We start from the raw sequence: 15,083 nt of genomic DNA on the forward strand, positions 1-15,083 counted from the left end.
AATATCGTGAATGAAGGATATGCTTAATAACTCCACGGTACATGCTCCAAAAAAATCCCACACTTGACATGTATGTTTAGAGTCAAGGCTTGAAGGTATCCCTATGACAACATTCCATTATATATACAGCGCCACCTAGCCCTAGAGGCATAAAAAAAAATACACCAACTTAACGGTATTTTTACAAAAAAAAAAAAAATCCACATGTCAAGGTTTATCATGCCATTTTCAAAGAAATTCTGCTTCCAATGTGCCGTACCTAAACTTGCCAGTACCCCAACGTGCCAGTACCCCAACGTGCAAGTACCCCAACGTGCAAGTACCCCAACGTGGCCCGGGCTGCGAGGGCCCTTTATAGCTGCTCGCAGCTCTAGTTATTATTATTCTTCTTCTTCTTTATTCTCCGCAAACGATCGCGATTTTGGGTACCTAAACATTCACGAAAACTCACCAAACTTTGCACACTCCTCAGGCCCGGCGAAAAATTTGATATTATGAAGTCGTCATAACAATGCGACTCGATAGCGCCCCCTAGCGTAGAAAAATAAAAACCAAGCCCGGCACATTTGAGCTAGAGCAACAAAAATTGGCAGGCACGTGTAGCACCGCGAGACGCACAAAAAAGTCTATTGGGACCATGTAGCTAAAATGTACAGGAAGTGAGCTATGAATTTTTTTATGTCCAATTTTGGCCTATTTTGGCACATTCACTGTGGTCATGCTTTTTCCCCCTTTGCAAAATTTTTTCATCCAATTGACTTCAAACTTGGCATTTATCATCTCAAGACCTGAGAGAAAAACTGGGCAAAACATCTTGCCTTTTTGAAATACTATATGACGGGGGCGGGGCATCAAATATTGCCTTTAAAATTTCATTTGTCCAGAAAGAGCAAATGCTGAATAACTCCCATGTACAAGCTCCAAAAAATCTCAAACTTCTCAGGCAACGTAATAGTCACGGCCTGAAAACATCTATATGATAAAATTCAGTTATACATATAGCGCCACCTAGTGGTTACAATAAATGTCATACTTTACGTTTTTAGCTACTGTGCTGAGCTCGTTGAAGGGATCCATTTGAAAATTGGTCAGAAAAGCCTTAAGATGTTGATCATGCCCCACACCGAATATTGTAACTTTTCGCCAAAGGGCGTGGCCGCTACGGTGACGCAAAGTCTGAAGATTTTTCGTGAAAATAAAAGCTGCATTAACTTGACCGAGATGATCCTATCTTCTCAAAATTTCACACATTTGATGAGAGTCCAGCCCTAAAGACATCTACTGACTTATATTTCATCTAACTGATAGCGCCACCTAGTGGCAATTTTTTTTATTACGAATTTTCTTCTACGTTTTTCTCCAAACACGTTAACTGGACCTACCTCTTATTTGCTCAGATGAGGGTTTCGGCCTTCATGATGTCACAACACGAAGTTTGTGAGTTTTCGCGAATTGCTGTGGGCGTGGCTAAGCGCTGTTCGCCAAGAAAACAACGCCAGTTTTGAGGGTCTAAACATGCACAGAAACTCATGAAACTTGGCACACACATCTGGCCTGGTAAAATGAGCAATATTTTATTGTTGATTGTGCTATTTTTACAAAAATTACTCAATAGCGCCCCCTAGAAGTTTTTAACGAAGCAGCCCCGGTTGTACGTTTAAGCAAGAACGACGAATATTTTTAGGTGTATGAGGGAGCCCAAGACCTACAAAAAAGTCTCTTGGACCCATATGCTAAAATGAACAGGAAGTGAGCTACGAATTTTTGAATGTCCCATTTTTGACGATTTTTGCACATTCACAGGGGGCAGACTTTAGCCCACTTCTCCTACACGTTTCATCCGACTGAGTTAAGACTTGGCCTGGACCATGTCAAGACCTGAGCCAACGACAGGGGGGAAAAATTTTGTCTTTTCGAAATACTATATTATGAGGGCGGGGCATCAAATTTTGTGTTTCGCAATGAAAAAGGATATGCTTGATAACTCCCCGGTACATGCTCCAAAAAATCCCAAACTTGACATGTATGTTTATCGTCAAGGCCTGAAGTTATCTCTGTGACAACATTCAGTTATATATGCAGCGCCACCTAGCCCTTGAGGAATAAAAAAAAAATACCCCACATACGGTATTTTGTACAAAAAATGTACACTCATTCTAAGTGTGATAACTCAGTCATTTATGAATATTCTTTTAGTTTCCACCACTCAAATTGTTCACTGGCTTCACACCGATCCAAACGTATGTACATTTCCATTTTGTTTTATTCATTTTTGATTGCCCCTTTGGACAATAAAAGTAACATTGTGCAATGAGTACAACGAGCGATGATGTGTATATACACTTTTACAAAAAATACCAATCAGGGCAACTCATTGCCTAAAAATAAAAAATAAGACGCTGATTTTTGCAGATCTTAACAATCACCAAAACCCATTGAGCTTGACACACTCATCACACCTGGCAAAAAAAAAAAAAAAAAAATCCACGTTTATCATGCCATTTTCAAAGAAATTCTGCTTCCAATGTGCCAGTACCCCAATGTGCAAGTTCCCCAACGTGCAAGTACCCCAACGTGGCCCGGGCTGCGAGGGCCCTTTATAGCTGCTCGCAGCTCTAGTTATTATTAGGGCCCGAGCAGCTACCGCTGCGAGGTCCCTATTGTTTTTCGATCGGATTATTATTATTATTCTTCTTCTTCTTCTCCGTAAACGATCACGATTTTGGGTACCTAAACATTTACGAAAACTCACCAAACTTTGCACACTCCTCAGGCCCGGCGAAAAATTTGATATTATGAAGTCGTCATAACAACGCGACTCTATAGCGCCCCCTAGCATAGAAAAATAAAAACCAAGCCCGGCACGTTTGAGCTAGAGCAACGAAAATTGGCAGGCACGTGTAGCACCCCGAGACGCACAAAAAAGTCTATTGGGACCATGTAGCTAAAATGTACAGGAAGTGAGCTATGAATTTTTTTATGTCCAATTTTGGCCTATTTTGGCACATTCACTGTGGTCATGCTTTTTCCCCCTTTGCAAACATTTTTCATCCAATTGACTTCAAACTTGGCATTTATCATCTCAAGACCTGAGAGAAAAACTGGGCAAAACATCTTGCCTTTTTGAAATACTATATGACGGGGGCGGGGCATCAAATATTGCCTTTAAAATTTCATTTGTCCAGAAAGAGCAAATGCTTAATAACTCCCATGTTCAAGCTCCAAAAAATCTCAAACTTCTCAGGCAACGTAATAGTCACGGCCTGAAAACATCTATATGATAAAATTCAGTTATACATATAGCGCCACCTAGTGGTTACAATAAATGTCATACTTTACGTTTTTAGCTACTGTGCTGAGCTTGTTGAAGGGATCCATTTGAAAATTGGTCAGAAAGGCCTTAAGATGTTGATCATGCCCCACACCGAATATTGTAACTTTTCGCCAAAGGGCGTGGCCGCTACGGTGACGCAAAGTCTGAAGATTTTTCGTGAAAATAAAAGCTGCATTAACTTGACCGAGATGATCCTATCTTCTCAAAATTTCACACATTTGATGAGAGTCCAGCCCTAAAGACATCTCCTGACTTATATTTCATCTAACTGATAGCGCCACCTAGTGGCAATTTTTTTTCTTACGAATTTTCTTCTACGTTTTTCTCCAAACACGTTAACTGGACCTACCTCATATTTGCTCAGATGAGGGTTTCGGCCTTCATGATGTCACAACACGAAGTTTGTGAGTTTTCGCGAATTGCTGTGGGTGTGGCTAAGCGCTGTTCGCCAAGAAAATAACGCCAGTTTTGAGGGTCTAAACATGCACAGAAACTCATGAAACTTGGCACACACATCTGGCCTGGTAAAATTAGCAATATTTTATTGTTGATTGTGCTATTTTTACAAAAATGACTCAATAGCGCCCCCTAGAAGTTTTTAACGAAGCAGCCCCGGTTGTACGTTTAAGCAAGAACGACGAATATTTTTAGGTGTATGAGGGAGCCCAAGACCTACAAAAAAGTCTCTTGGACCCATATGCTAAAATGAACAGGAAGTGAGCTACGAATTTTTGAATGTCCCATTTTTGACAATTTTTGCACATTCACAGGGGGCAGACTTTTGCCCACTTCTCCTACACGTTTCATCTGACTGAGTTAAGACTTGACCTGGACCATGTCAAGTCCTGAGCCAACGACAGGGGGAAAAATCTTGACCTTTCGAAATACTATATGATGAAGGCGGGGCATCAAAATTTGTGTTTCGCACTGAAAAAGGATATGCTTAATAACTCCCCGGTACATGCTCCAAAAAATCCCAAACTTGACATGTATGTTTATCGTCAAGGCCTGAAGCTATCTCTATGACAACATTCAGTTATATATGCAGCGCCACCTAGCCCTTGAGGCATAAAAAAAAAATACCCCACATACGGTATTTTGTACAAAAAATGTCAACTCATTCTGAGTGTGATAACTAAGTCATTTATGAATATTCTTTTAGTTTCCACCACTCAAAATGTTCACTGGCATCAGACTTATCCAAACATATATATATTTTTATTTATTTTTGATAGCCTCTGTGGACATTAAAAGCAATATCGTGAATGAAGGATATGCTTAATAACTCCACGGTACATGCTCCAAAAAAAATCCCACACTTGACATGTATGCTTATAATCAAGGCCTGAAGGTATCTCTATGACAACATTCAGTTATAAATACAGCGCCACCTAGCCCTTGAGGCATTTATATATATATATATATATATATATATATATATATAAACCCACATACGGTGTTTTGTACAAAAAATGTACACTCATTCTAAGTGTGATAACTAAGTCATTTATGAATATTCTTTTAGTTTCCACCACTCAAATTGTTCACTGGCTTCACACCGATCCAAACGTATGCACGTTTCCATTTTGTTTTATTCATTTTTGATTGCCCCTTTGGACAATAAAAGTAACATTGTGCAATGAGTACAACGAGCGATGATGTGTATATACACTTTTACAAAAAATACCAATCAGGGCAACTCATTGCCTAAAAATAAAAAAGGACGCTGATTTTTGCAGGTCTTAACAACCACCAAAACCCGTTGAGCTTGACACACACTGGCAAAAAAAAATATTCTACATGTAAACGTTTATTATGCCATTTTCAAAGAAATTTTGCTTCCAATATGCCAGTAGCCCAACGTGCAAGGACCCCAACGTGGCCCGGGCTGCGAGGGCCCTTTATAGCTGCTCGCAGCTCTAGTTATTATTATTCTTCTTCTTCTTTATTCTCCGCAAACAATCGCGATTTTGGGTACCTAAATATTCACGAAAACTCACCAAACTTTGCACACTCCTCAGGTCCGGCGAAAAATTTGATATTATGAAGTCGTTATAACAACGCGGCTCTATAGCGCCCCCTAGCGTAGAAAAATAAAAACCAAGCCCGACACGTTTGAGCTAGAGCAACGAAGATTGGCAGGCACGTGTAGCACCCCGAGACGCACAAAAAAGTCTATTGGGACCATGTAGCTAAAATGTACAGGAAGTGAGCTATGAATTTTTTAATGTCCAATTTTGGCCTATTTTGGCACATTCACTGTGGTCATGCTTTTTCCCCCTTTGCAAACATTTTTCATCCAATTGACTTCAAACTTGGCATTTATCATCTCAAGACCTAAGAGAACAGCTGGGCAAAACATCTTGCCTTTTCGAAATACTATACGACGGGGGCGGAGCATTAAATATTGCCTTTAAAATTTCATTTGTCCAGAAAGAGCAAATGCTTAATAACTCCCATGTTCAAGCTCCAAAAAATCTCAAACTTCTCAGGCAACGTAATAGTCACAGCCTGAAAACATCTATATGACAAAATTCAGTTATACATATAGCGCCACCTAGTGGTTACAATAAATGTCATACTTTACGTTTTTAGCTACTGTGCTGAGCTTTTTGAAGGGATCCATTTGAAAATTGGTCAGAAAAGCCTTAAGATGTTGATCATGCCCCACACCGAATATTGTAACTTTTCATCAAAGGGCGTGGCCGCTACGGTGACGCAAAATCTGAAGATTTTTCGTGAAAATAAAAGCTGCATTAACTTGAACGAGATGAACCTATCTTCTCAAAATTTCACACATTTGATGAGAGTCCAGCTCTAAAGACATCTACTAACTTACATTTCATCTAACTGATAGCGCCACCTAGTGGCAATTTTTTTTCTTACGAATTTTCTTCTACGTTTTTCTCCAAACACGTTAACTGGACCTACCTCATATTTGCTCAGAGGAGGGTTTCGGCCTTCATGATGTCACAACACGAAGTTTGTGAGTTTTCGCGAATTGCTGTAGGCGTGGCTAAGCGCTGTTCGCCAAGAAAACAACGCCAGTTTTGAGGGTCTAAACATGCACAGAAACTCCTGAAACTTGGCACACACATCTGGCCTGGTAAAATGAGCAATATTTTATTGTTGATTGTGCTATTTTTACAAAAATGACTCAATAGCGCCCCCTCGAAATTTTTAACGAAGCAGCCCCGATTCTACGTTTAAGCAAGATCTACGAAAATTTTTACGTGTATGAGGGAGCCAAAGACCTACAAAAAAAGTCTCTTGGACCCATATGCTAAAATGAACAGGAAGTAAGCTACGAATTTTTGAATGTCCCATTTTTGACGATTTTTGCACATTCACAGGGGGCAGACTTTTGCCCACTTCTCCTACACGTTTCATCCGACTGAGTTAAGACTTGGCCTGGACCATGTCAAGACCTGAGCCAACGACAGGGGGAAAAATTTTGACTTTTCGAAATACTATATGATGAGGGCGGGGCATCAAAATTTGTGTTTCACAATGAAAAAGGATATGCTTGATAACTCCCCGGTACATGCTCCAAAAAATCCCAAACTTGACATGTATGTTTATCGTCAAGGCCTGAAGTTATCTCTATGACAACATTCAGTTATATATGCAGCGCCACCTAGCCCTTGAGGCATGAAAAAAAAATACCCCACATACGGTATTTTGTACAAAAAATGTACACTCATTCTAAGTGTGATAACTAAGTCATTTATGAATATTTTTTTAGTTTCCACCACTCAAAATGTTCACTGGCATCAGACTTATCCAAACATATATATATTTTTATTTATTTTTGATAGCCTCTATGGACATTAAAAGCAATATCGTGAATGAAGGATATGCTTAATAACTCCACGGTACATGCTCCAAAAAAAAATCCCACACTTGACATGTATGCTTATAATCAAGGCCTGAAGGTATCTCTATGACAACATTCAGTTATAAATACAGCGCCACCTCGCCCTTGAGGCTTATATAAAAAATAAAAAAAATACCCCACATACGGTATTTTGTACAAAAAATGTACACTCATTCTAAGTGTGATAACTAAGTCATTTATGAATATTCTTTTAGTTTCCACCACTCAAAATGTTCACTGGCATCAGACTTATCCAAACATATATATATTTTTATTTATTTTTGATAGCCTCTATGGACATTAAAAGCAATATCGTGAATGAAGGATATGCTTAATAACTCCACGGTACATGCTCCAAAAAAAATCCCACACTTGACATGTATGCTTATAATCAAGGCCTGAAGGTATCTCTATGACAACATTCAGTTATAAATACAGCGCCACCTAGCCGTTGAGGCTTATATAAAAAAAAATTAAAAAAATACCCCACATACGGTATTTTGTACAAAAAATGTACACTCATTCTAAGTGTGATAACTAAGTCATTTATGAATATTCTTTTAGTTTCCACCACTCAAATTGTTCACTGGCTTCACACCGATCCAAACGTATGTACGTTTCCATTTTGTTTTATTCATTTTTGATTGCCCCTTTGGACAATAAAAGTAAACATTGTGCAATGAGTACAACGAGCGATGATGTGTATATACACTTTTACAAAAAAAATACCAATCAGGGCAACTCATTGCCTAAAAATAAATAAGGACGCTGATTTTTGCAGGTCTTAACAATCACCAAAATCCGTTGAGCTTGACAGACACTGGCAAAAAAAATATTCTACATGTAAACGTTTATTATGCCATTTTCAAAGAAATTTTGCTTCCAATATGCCAGTACCCCAACGTGCCAGTACCCCAACGTGCAAGTACCCCAACGTGCAAGGACCCCAACGTGGCCCGGGCTGCGAGGGCCCTTTATAGCTGCTCGCAGCTCTAGTTATTCTTCTTCTTCTTTATTCTCCGCAAACAATCGCGATTTTGGGTACCTAAATATTCACGAAAACTCACCGAACTTTGCACACTCCTCAGGTCCGGCGAAAAATTTGATATTATGAAGTCGTTATAACAACGCGACTCTATAGCGCCCCCTAGCATAGAAAAATAAAAACCAAGCCCGGCACGTTTGAGCTAGAGCAACGAAAATTGGCAGGCACGTGTAGTACCCCGAGACGCACAAAAAAGTCTATTGGGACCATGTAGCTAAAATGTACAGGAAGTGAGCTATGAATTTTTTTATGTCCAATTTTGGCCTATTTTGGCACATTCACTGTGGTCATGCTTTTTCCCCCTATGCAAACATTTTTCATCCCATTGACTTCAAACTTGGTATTTATCATCTCAAGACCTAAGAGAACAGCTGGGCAAAAAGTCTTGCCTTTTCGAAATACTATATGACGGGGGCGGGGCATCAAATATTGCCTTTAAAATTTCATTTGTCCAGAAAGAGCAAATGCTGAATAACTCCCATGTACAAGCTCCAAAAAATCTCAAACTTCTCAGGCAACGTAATAGTCACGGCCTGAAAACATCTATATGACAAAATTCAGTTATACATATAGCGCCACCTAGTGGTTACAATAAATGTCATACTTTACGTTTTTAGCTACTGTGCTGAGCTCGTTGAAGGGATCCAGTTGAAAATTGGTCAGAAAAGCCTTAAGATGTTGATGATGCCCCACACCGAATATTGTAACTTTTCGCCAAAGGGCGTGGCCGCTACGGTGACACAAAGTCTGAAGATTTTTCGTGACAATAAAAGCTGCATTAACTTGACCGAGATGATCCTATATTCTCAAAATTTCACACATTTGACGAGAGTCCAGCTCTAAAGACATCTACTAACTTACATTTCATCTAACTGATAGCGCCACCTAGTGGCAATTTTTTTTCTTACGAATTTTCTTCTACGTTTTTCTCCAAACACGTTAACTGGACCTACCTCATATTTGCTCAGATGAGGGTTTCGGCCTTCATGATGTCACAACACGAAGTTTGTGAGTTTTCGCGAATTGCTGTGGGCGTGGCTAAGCGCTGTTCGCCAAGAAAACAACGCCAGTTTTGAGGGTCTAAACATGCACAGAAACTCCTGAAACTTGGCACACACATCTGGCCTGGTAAAATGAGCAATATTTTATTGTTGATTGTGCTATTTTTACAAAAATGACTCAATAGCGCCCCCTCGAAATTTTTAACGAAGCAGCCCCGGTTGTACGTTTAAGCAAGAACGACGAATATTTTCAGGTGTATGAGGGAGCCCAAGACCTACAAAAAAGTCTCTTGTACCCATATGCTAAAATGAACAGGAAGTGAGCTACGAATTTTTGAATGTCCCATTTTTGACGATTTTTGCACATTCACAGGGGGCAGACTTTTGCCCACCTCTCCTACACGTTTCATCCGACTGAGTTAAGACTTGGCCTGGACCATGTCAAGACCTGAGCCAACGACAGGGGGAAAGATTTTGACTTTTCGAAATACTATATGATGAGGGCGGGGCATCAAAATTTGTGTTTCGCAATGAAAAAGGATATGCTTGATAACTCCCCAGTACATGCTCCAAAAAATCCCAAACTTGACATGTATGTTTATCGTCAAGGCCTGAAGTTATCTCTATGACAACATTCAGTTATATATGCAGCGCCACCTAGCCCTTGAGGCATGAAAAAAAAATACCCCACATACGGTATTTTGTACAAAAAATGTAAACTCATTCTAAGTGTGATAACGAAGTCATTTATGAATATTCTTTTAGTTTCCACCACTCAAAATGTTCACTGGCATCAGACTTATCCAAACATATATATATTTTTATTTATTTTTGATAGCCTCTATGGACATTAAAAGCAATATCGTGAATGAAGGATATGCTTAATAACTCCACGGTACATGCTCCAAAAAAAATCCCACACTTGACATGTATGCTTATAATCAAGGCCTGAAGGTATCTCTATGACAACATTCAGTTATAAATACAGCGCCACCTAGCCGTTGAGGCTTATATAAAAAAAATTAAAAAAATACCCCACATACGCTATTTTGTACAAAAAATGTACACTCATTCTAAGTGTGATAACTAAGTCATTTATGAATATTCTTTTAGTTTCCACCACTCAAATTGTTCACTGGCTTCACACCGATCCAAACGTATGTACGTTTCCATTTTGCTTTATTCATTTTTGATTGCCCCTTTGGACAATAAAAGTAAACATTGTGCAATGAGTACAACGAGCGATGATGTGTATATACACTTTTACAAAAAAATACCAATCAGAGCAACTCATTGCCTAAAAATAAATAAGGACGCTGATTTTTGCAGGTCTTAACAATCACCAAAATCCGTTGAGCTTGACAGACACTGGCAAAAAAAAATATTCTACATGTAAACGTTTATTATGCCATTTTCAAAGAAATTTTGCTTCCAATATGCCAGTACCCCAACGTGCCAGTACCCCAACGTGCAAGTACCCCAACGTGCAAGGACCCCAACGTGGCCCGGGCTGCGAGGGCCCTTTATAGCTGCTCGCAGCTCTAGTTCACATTGTTTTTTGTGCAAATGTTCCAATGGTGGTTGAGGGGATGGGGTGGGTGGGGAGATGATCGATACTGGCTTCCACCGTGTAAGTGACACGGGCTCGGAAGCATTTGTTTGTGTGTGTTGAATGTGTTGTGTGTGTGTGTGTGTGTGTGTGTGTGTGTGTGTTGGGGGCGGGGTCGATATATCTATACATGGCTTTATGTATCGATATTGGGATATGAAAAGGCGTATCTATACGATATCGATATATCAATATTTTGAACCCAGCCCAAGTTAATTCAATTGAAATAGAAAGGGCGTATGAAAACAAATTCCTTGTAGTAGTTATTGATGATAAATTATTTTGGAAGTCACACATAGAAAATGTTAAAAGGAAAATGTCAAACATCATAGGGGTACTCTATAAAACTAAGGATGTCCTGAACATGAACTCATTATATACATTATACAGTTCATTATTCTTACAATATCTGACCTATTGTGTGGAAATCTGGGCAAATGCAAATAAAACAAACACCAACTCTGTATTCAAATTGCAAAAGAGAGCTATAAGAATTATTAATTAATCAAAATATACTGAATCAACACATCCATTATTTATTAAATACAATGAAATTTTATGACTTGGTTGAGGTTAAATTAGCACCAAATTAGACACAGTCCTTATGATATAAGGGGTGCACATGTCTATAAAAACAAAAACAAAAAAACAAGAACAAATATTAAGCAAAGGTGTGTATCTGTTAGGTGTTAATTTGTGGAATCATTTGGGAATTGCCCTGAAAGGATGTGACTCACTTGTTGAGTTTAAAAAAAAAATGTTTAAAAGTTTAAAAAAAAATACTTGTGTATAGATTTGTTATTCATTCACTCATGTGGCCCATGTGATAAACTTCAATATAAAATACATAACATCACAATAAATTAACTTTACCAAACCATGTGTATCTTGTGTCTCGCAGATGTCAGTGAAAAATATATTTTTCCTGAGCGGCAGGAGCCAGAGTTCCCTGGCGTGAAACAGGAGGAGGACTTGGAGCCTCTGCAAGTTAAAGAAGAGCAGCAGCAACAGCCTCCCAACATCAAAAAAGAGGAGCAGCTGCCACCATACATTGAAGAGGAGGAGCACTTCACAGAGTTGCCCGTGACTGGTGTCCATTTGAAGACTGAAGATGAACGTCAATATGAAGAGAACAAAGGGGCGGAGTCTCCAAGCAGACAACAAATGACAAATGATGACAGCCGGTTAGCTCTTATGTCAGATGGTGAAGACGCGTCACACGCTCCTCACACTGCTGATGATGAACAGTGTGACGATGATGTGACATGTCCCACTGATGGCAAACGGTGGAAATGTTCTCAGTGTGGAAAAACCTTTGGTTCCAAGTCTCAATTGAGAAGACACGCGATGGGCCACCCTGGTCATAAACCCTTTGCTTGCACAGTTTGTGGTCGAAGTTTCTCTGTGAAGGGATCCTTAAAAATCCACACACGAACCCACACTGGAGAGAAGCCTTTTGCTTGCTCAGTTTGTGGTCAAAACTTTGCTCAGAGGGAACACTTAAAAACACACACAAGAACCCACACTGGAGAGAAGCCTTTTGCTTGCTCAGTTTGTGGTCGAATTTTCTCTCAGAAGGGATCCTTAAAAATCCACACACGAACCCACACTGGAGAGAAGTCCTTTGCTTGCTCAGTTTGTGGTAAGAAATTTCCTGAAAAGGAAAAATTAAAAATACACACAAGAACCCACACTGGAGAGAAGCCCTTTGCTTGCTCAGTTTGTGGTCGAAGTTTCTCTCAGAAGGGACATTTAACAACGCACACGCGAATCCACACGGGAGAGAAGCCCTTTGCTTGCTTGGTTTGTGGTCAAAATTTTGCTCACAGGCGACACTTAAAAACACACACAATAATCCACACTGGAGAGAAGCCCTTTGCCTGCTCAGTTTGTGGTCAGAAATTTCCTGAAAAGGAAAAATTAAAAATACACACAAGAACCCACACTGGAGAGAAGCCCTTTGCTTGCTTGGTTTGTGGTCAAAATTTTTCTTCCAAGGGATACTTAAAAATACACACAAGAACCCACACTGGAGAGAAGTCCTTTGCCTGCTCAGTTTGTGGTAAGAAATTTCGTGAAAAGCAAAAATTAAAAAGACACACAAGAACCCACACTGGAGAGAAGCCCTTTGCTTGCTCGGTTTGTGGTAAGAAATTTCCTGAAAAGGAAAAATTAAAAATACACACAAGAACCCACACTGGAGAGAAGCCCTTTGCTTGCTCAGTTTGTGGTCGAAGTTTCCCTAGGAAGGGAAATTTAACAACGCACACGCGAATCCACACGGGAGAGAAGCCCTTTGCTTGCTTGGTTTGTGGTCAAAATTTTTCTTCCAAGAGATACTTAAAAATCCACACAAGAGCCCACACTGGAGAGAAGCCTTTTGCTTGCTCAGTTTGTGGTCAAAAATTTACTGTTAATGAAACGTTAAAAAGACACACAAAGACCCACACTGATGAGAAACCATTTTCTTGCTCAGTTTGTGATCAAAGATTCCCAACAAAGGGCAACGCTGAGAGGCACAAGTGTGCTGGTGAGAAAAGCAGTTGATGAATGAAGCTTGATATTATCTCATTTAGGAATTGACATTTAAAATGGTGCAGAAATTTCTCCCGCGAAATGAATGATTGATCTGTGTACTTGTATTGTGTGTTGTATGTGTCTTAGCCTATTTTGAAAATGAATTTGTTTTGAAAACGTAACATCAACCTGACAAGTGGCTGCAGATTCTAACTGACGGCTATAATCTGTCATCTGTACATGTAAATGTCCGTTCATATGTAGTTTGCCTTATATACATATTAAAAGGCTGTTGTTGAACACATTATTTTAGGTTAATTAATTATGCACAAATTAGCGTGTCAAAAAAATAACGCAACTGATCGCGAGTCAATGCAAAATTTGGCCCATTGAGGTACACAGAGTAGACTGCAGGGGGCACCACTACAGAGTAGCACGAGCACCTGTAGATATGACTGGATAGCAGATAGCCCTTACACGCCCGTGCAAGCCGTTGAAGCCACAGGGCGGCCATCTTGCTCCTACCATCTCGTCAGTGGGTGGACGGTATGTCCACTTTGAGGACCCCTTTTTTTTTTTAATCACTCAGTTCCATGGACAGCATGATTTATGGTGATTTAAATTTGTTAAAAACAAGAGGACTTCGGACATTTTCCAACTTGCCTTAAGGGCGTATAAATGATATGTTACATGACGTTTACAGGAGGAAACTTGTTTAATTCATTGTTTATGAAAGAATCACAACTGTTCAACAAATAATATTGGGTCCTTACGTGCACACATATGACAGAAAAGATGGCGCTTTCAAGCAGCAATGCCAGTTAAGTGGGGATTTTGGGAGGTTGTTGTGCTGTTAGACTAGCTCAGGGGTGTCAAAACTCAGTTTTGTTGCAGTCCTCAGGGTTTATCTCAGAGGGCTGTTATGACGGGGAAACCAAATGTTTATTCGTCTCACCGAACAAGATGGATTACTCGTTTTGAAATGAGAAGTCAAGGGTAAAAGTTTGGAATCAGAATCCTGCCAATACCTCGTAACTTCGGTTTGAATCTCCGAAAACATTTTTGAATGACTGAAAAAATGTTTCGAATCTCCAAAAATATTTTTGAATGACTAAAAAAATCACAGAAAAAGCTGTAAAAAAAATGCTTAGAAAAGACAGACATTTTTTTAAAGTATGATTTTACAGTGTTTCACCCACAAATTTTCAGAGGTTCAAAACGGTCACCAGCCAAGTTTCAAAAATGGTGTTTTGGCATTGTTCTCCCGAGGCATTGGTTGAAAGACTGAAAATGTTTTCAATGTTGTTTTGAAACTGCAATTGACCTTTCGCATAAGCTCCGCCCCCCTTCGTTACTGTTGCTAGTCCGTCAAGCTTGGTGACTCCGACAGCACAAGCCGTGACGGGAAGACTTACATCGGCGTGTATTAGTGATTTCTTTTGGAGCAATACCAGTGCAATATCCCCCAGATCGAGGCAAAAAGGTTTACAATATGCAGTGGAGGGTTATAGTCATAATATGAAATTAGCCAGCGAAGGGGAAACACACAGGACGCACGCTAAATCTGAGAAAACCCCATGACCTATACTTCAGATGCAACCAGCACAGCATTATGGACCAGTCGTGCTCTTGTACTGCCGGGTAAGTTTTCTTACTTATATTAGTCTAGTATTGTTAAAATATGAGGATTACTGTTAGGT

At 39.6% G+C, this 15,083-nt stretch overlaps 1 protein-coding gene across 1 annotated transcript in view; it reads left to right on the top strand.

Moving 5' to 3' along the window:
* LOC144007191 (uncharacterized) overlaps window positions 1-13,687 on the top strand; it is a 43,145-nt gene extending 29,458 nt beyond the window's left edge. The window contains exon 2 of the mRNA XM_077506597.1: window positions 11,768-13,687. Within this exon, the coding sequence (XP_077362723.1) occupies window positions 11,768-13,413 (1,646 nt within the window). The 3' untranslated portion in view covers window positions 13,414-13,687. The remainder of the gene's footprint in view (window positions 1-11,767) is intronic.
* The last annotated feature ends 1,396 nt before the right edge of the window (window positions 13,688-15,083 follow it).

This window comes from Festucalex cinctus, chromosome 1 (assembly GCF_051991245.1).
Source record: "Festucalex cinctus isolate MCC-2025b chromosome 1, RoL_Fcin_1.0, whole genome shotgun sequence".
Classification (NCBI taxonomy): Eukaryota; Metazoa; Chordata; class Actinopteri; order Syngnathiformes; family Syngnathidae; genus Festucalex; species Festucalex cinctus.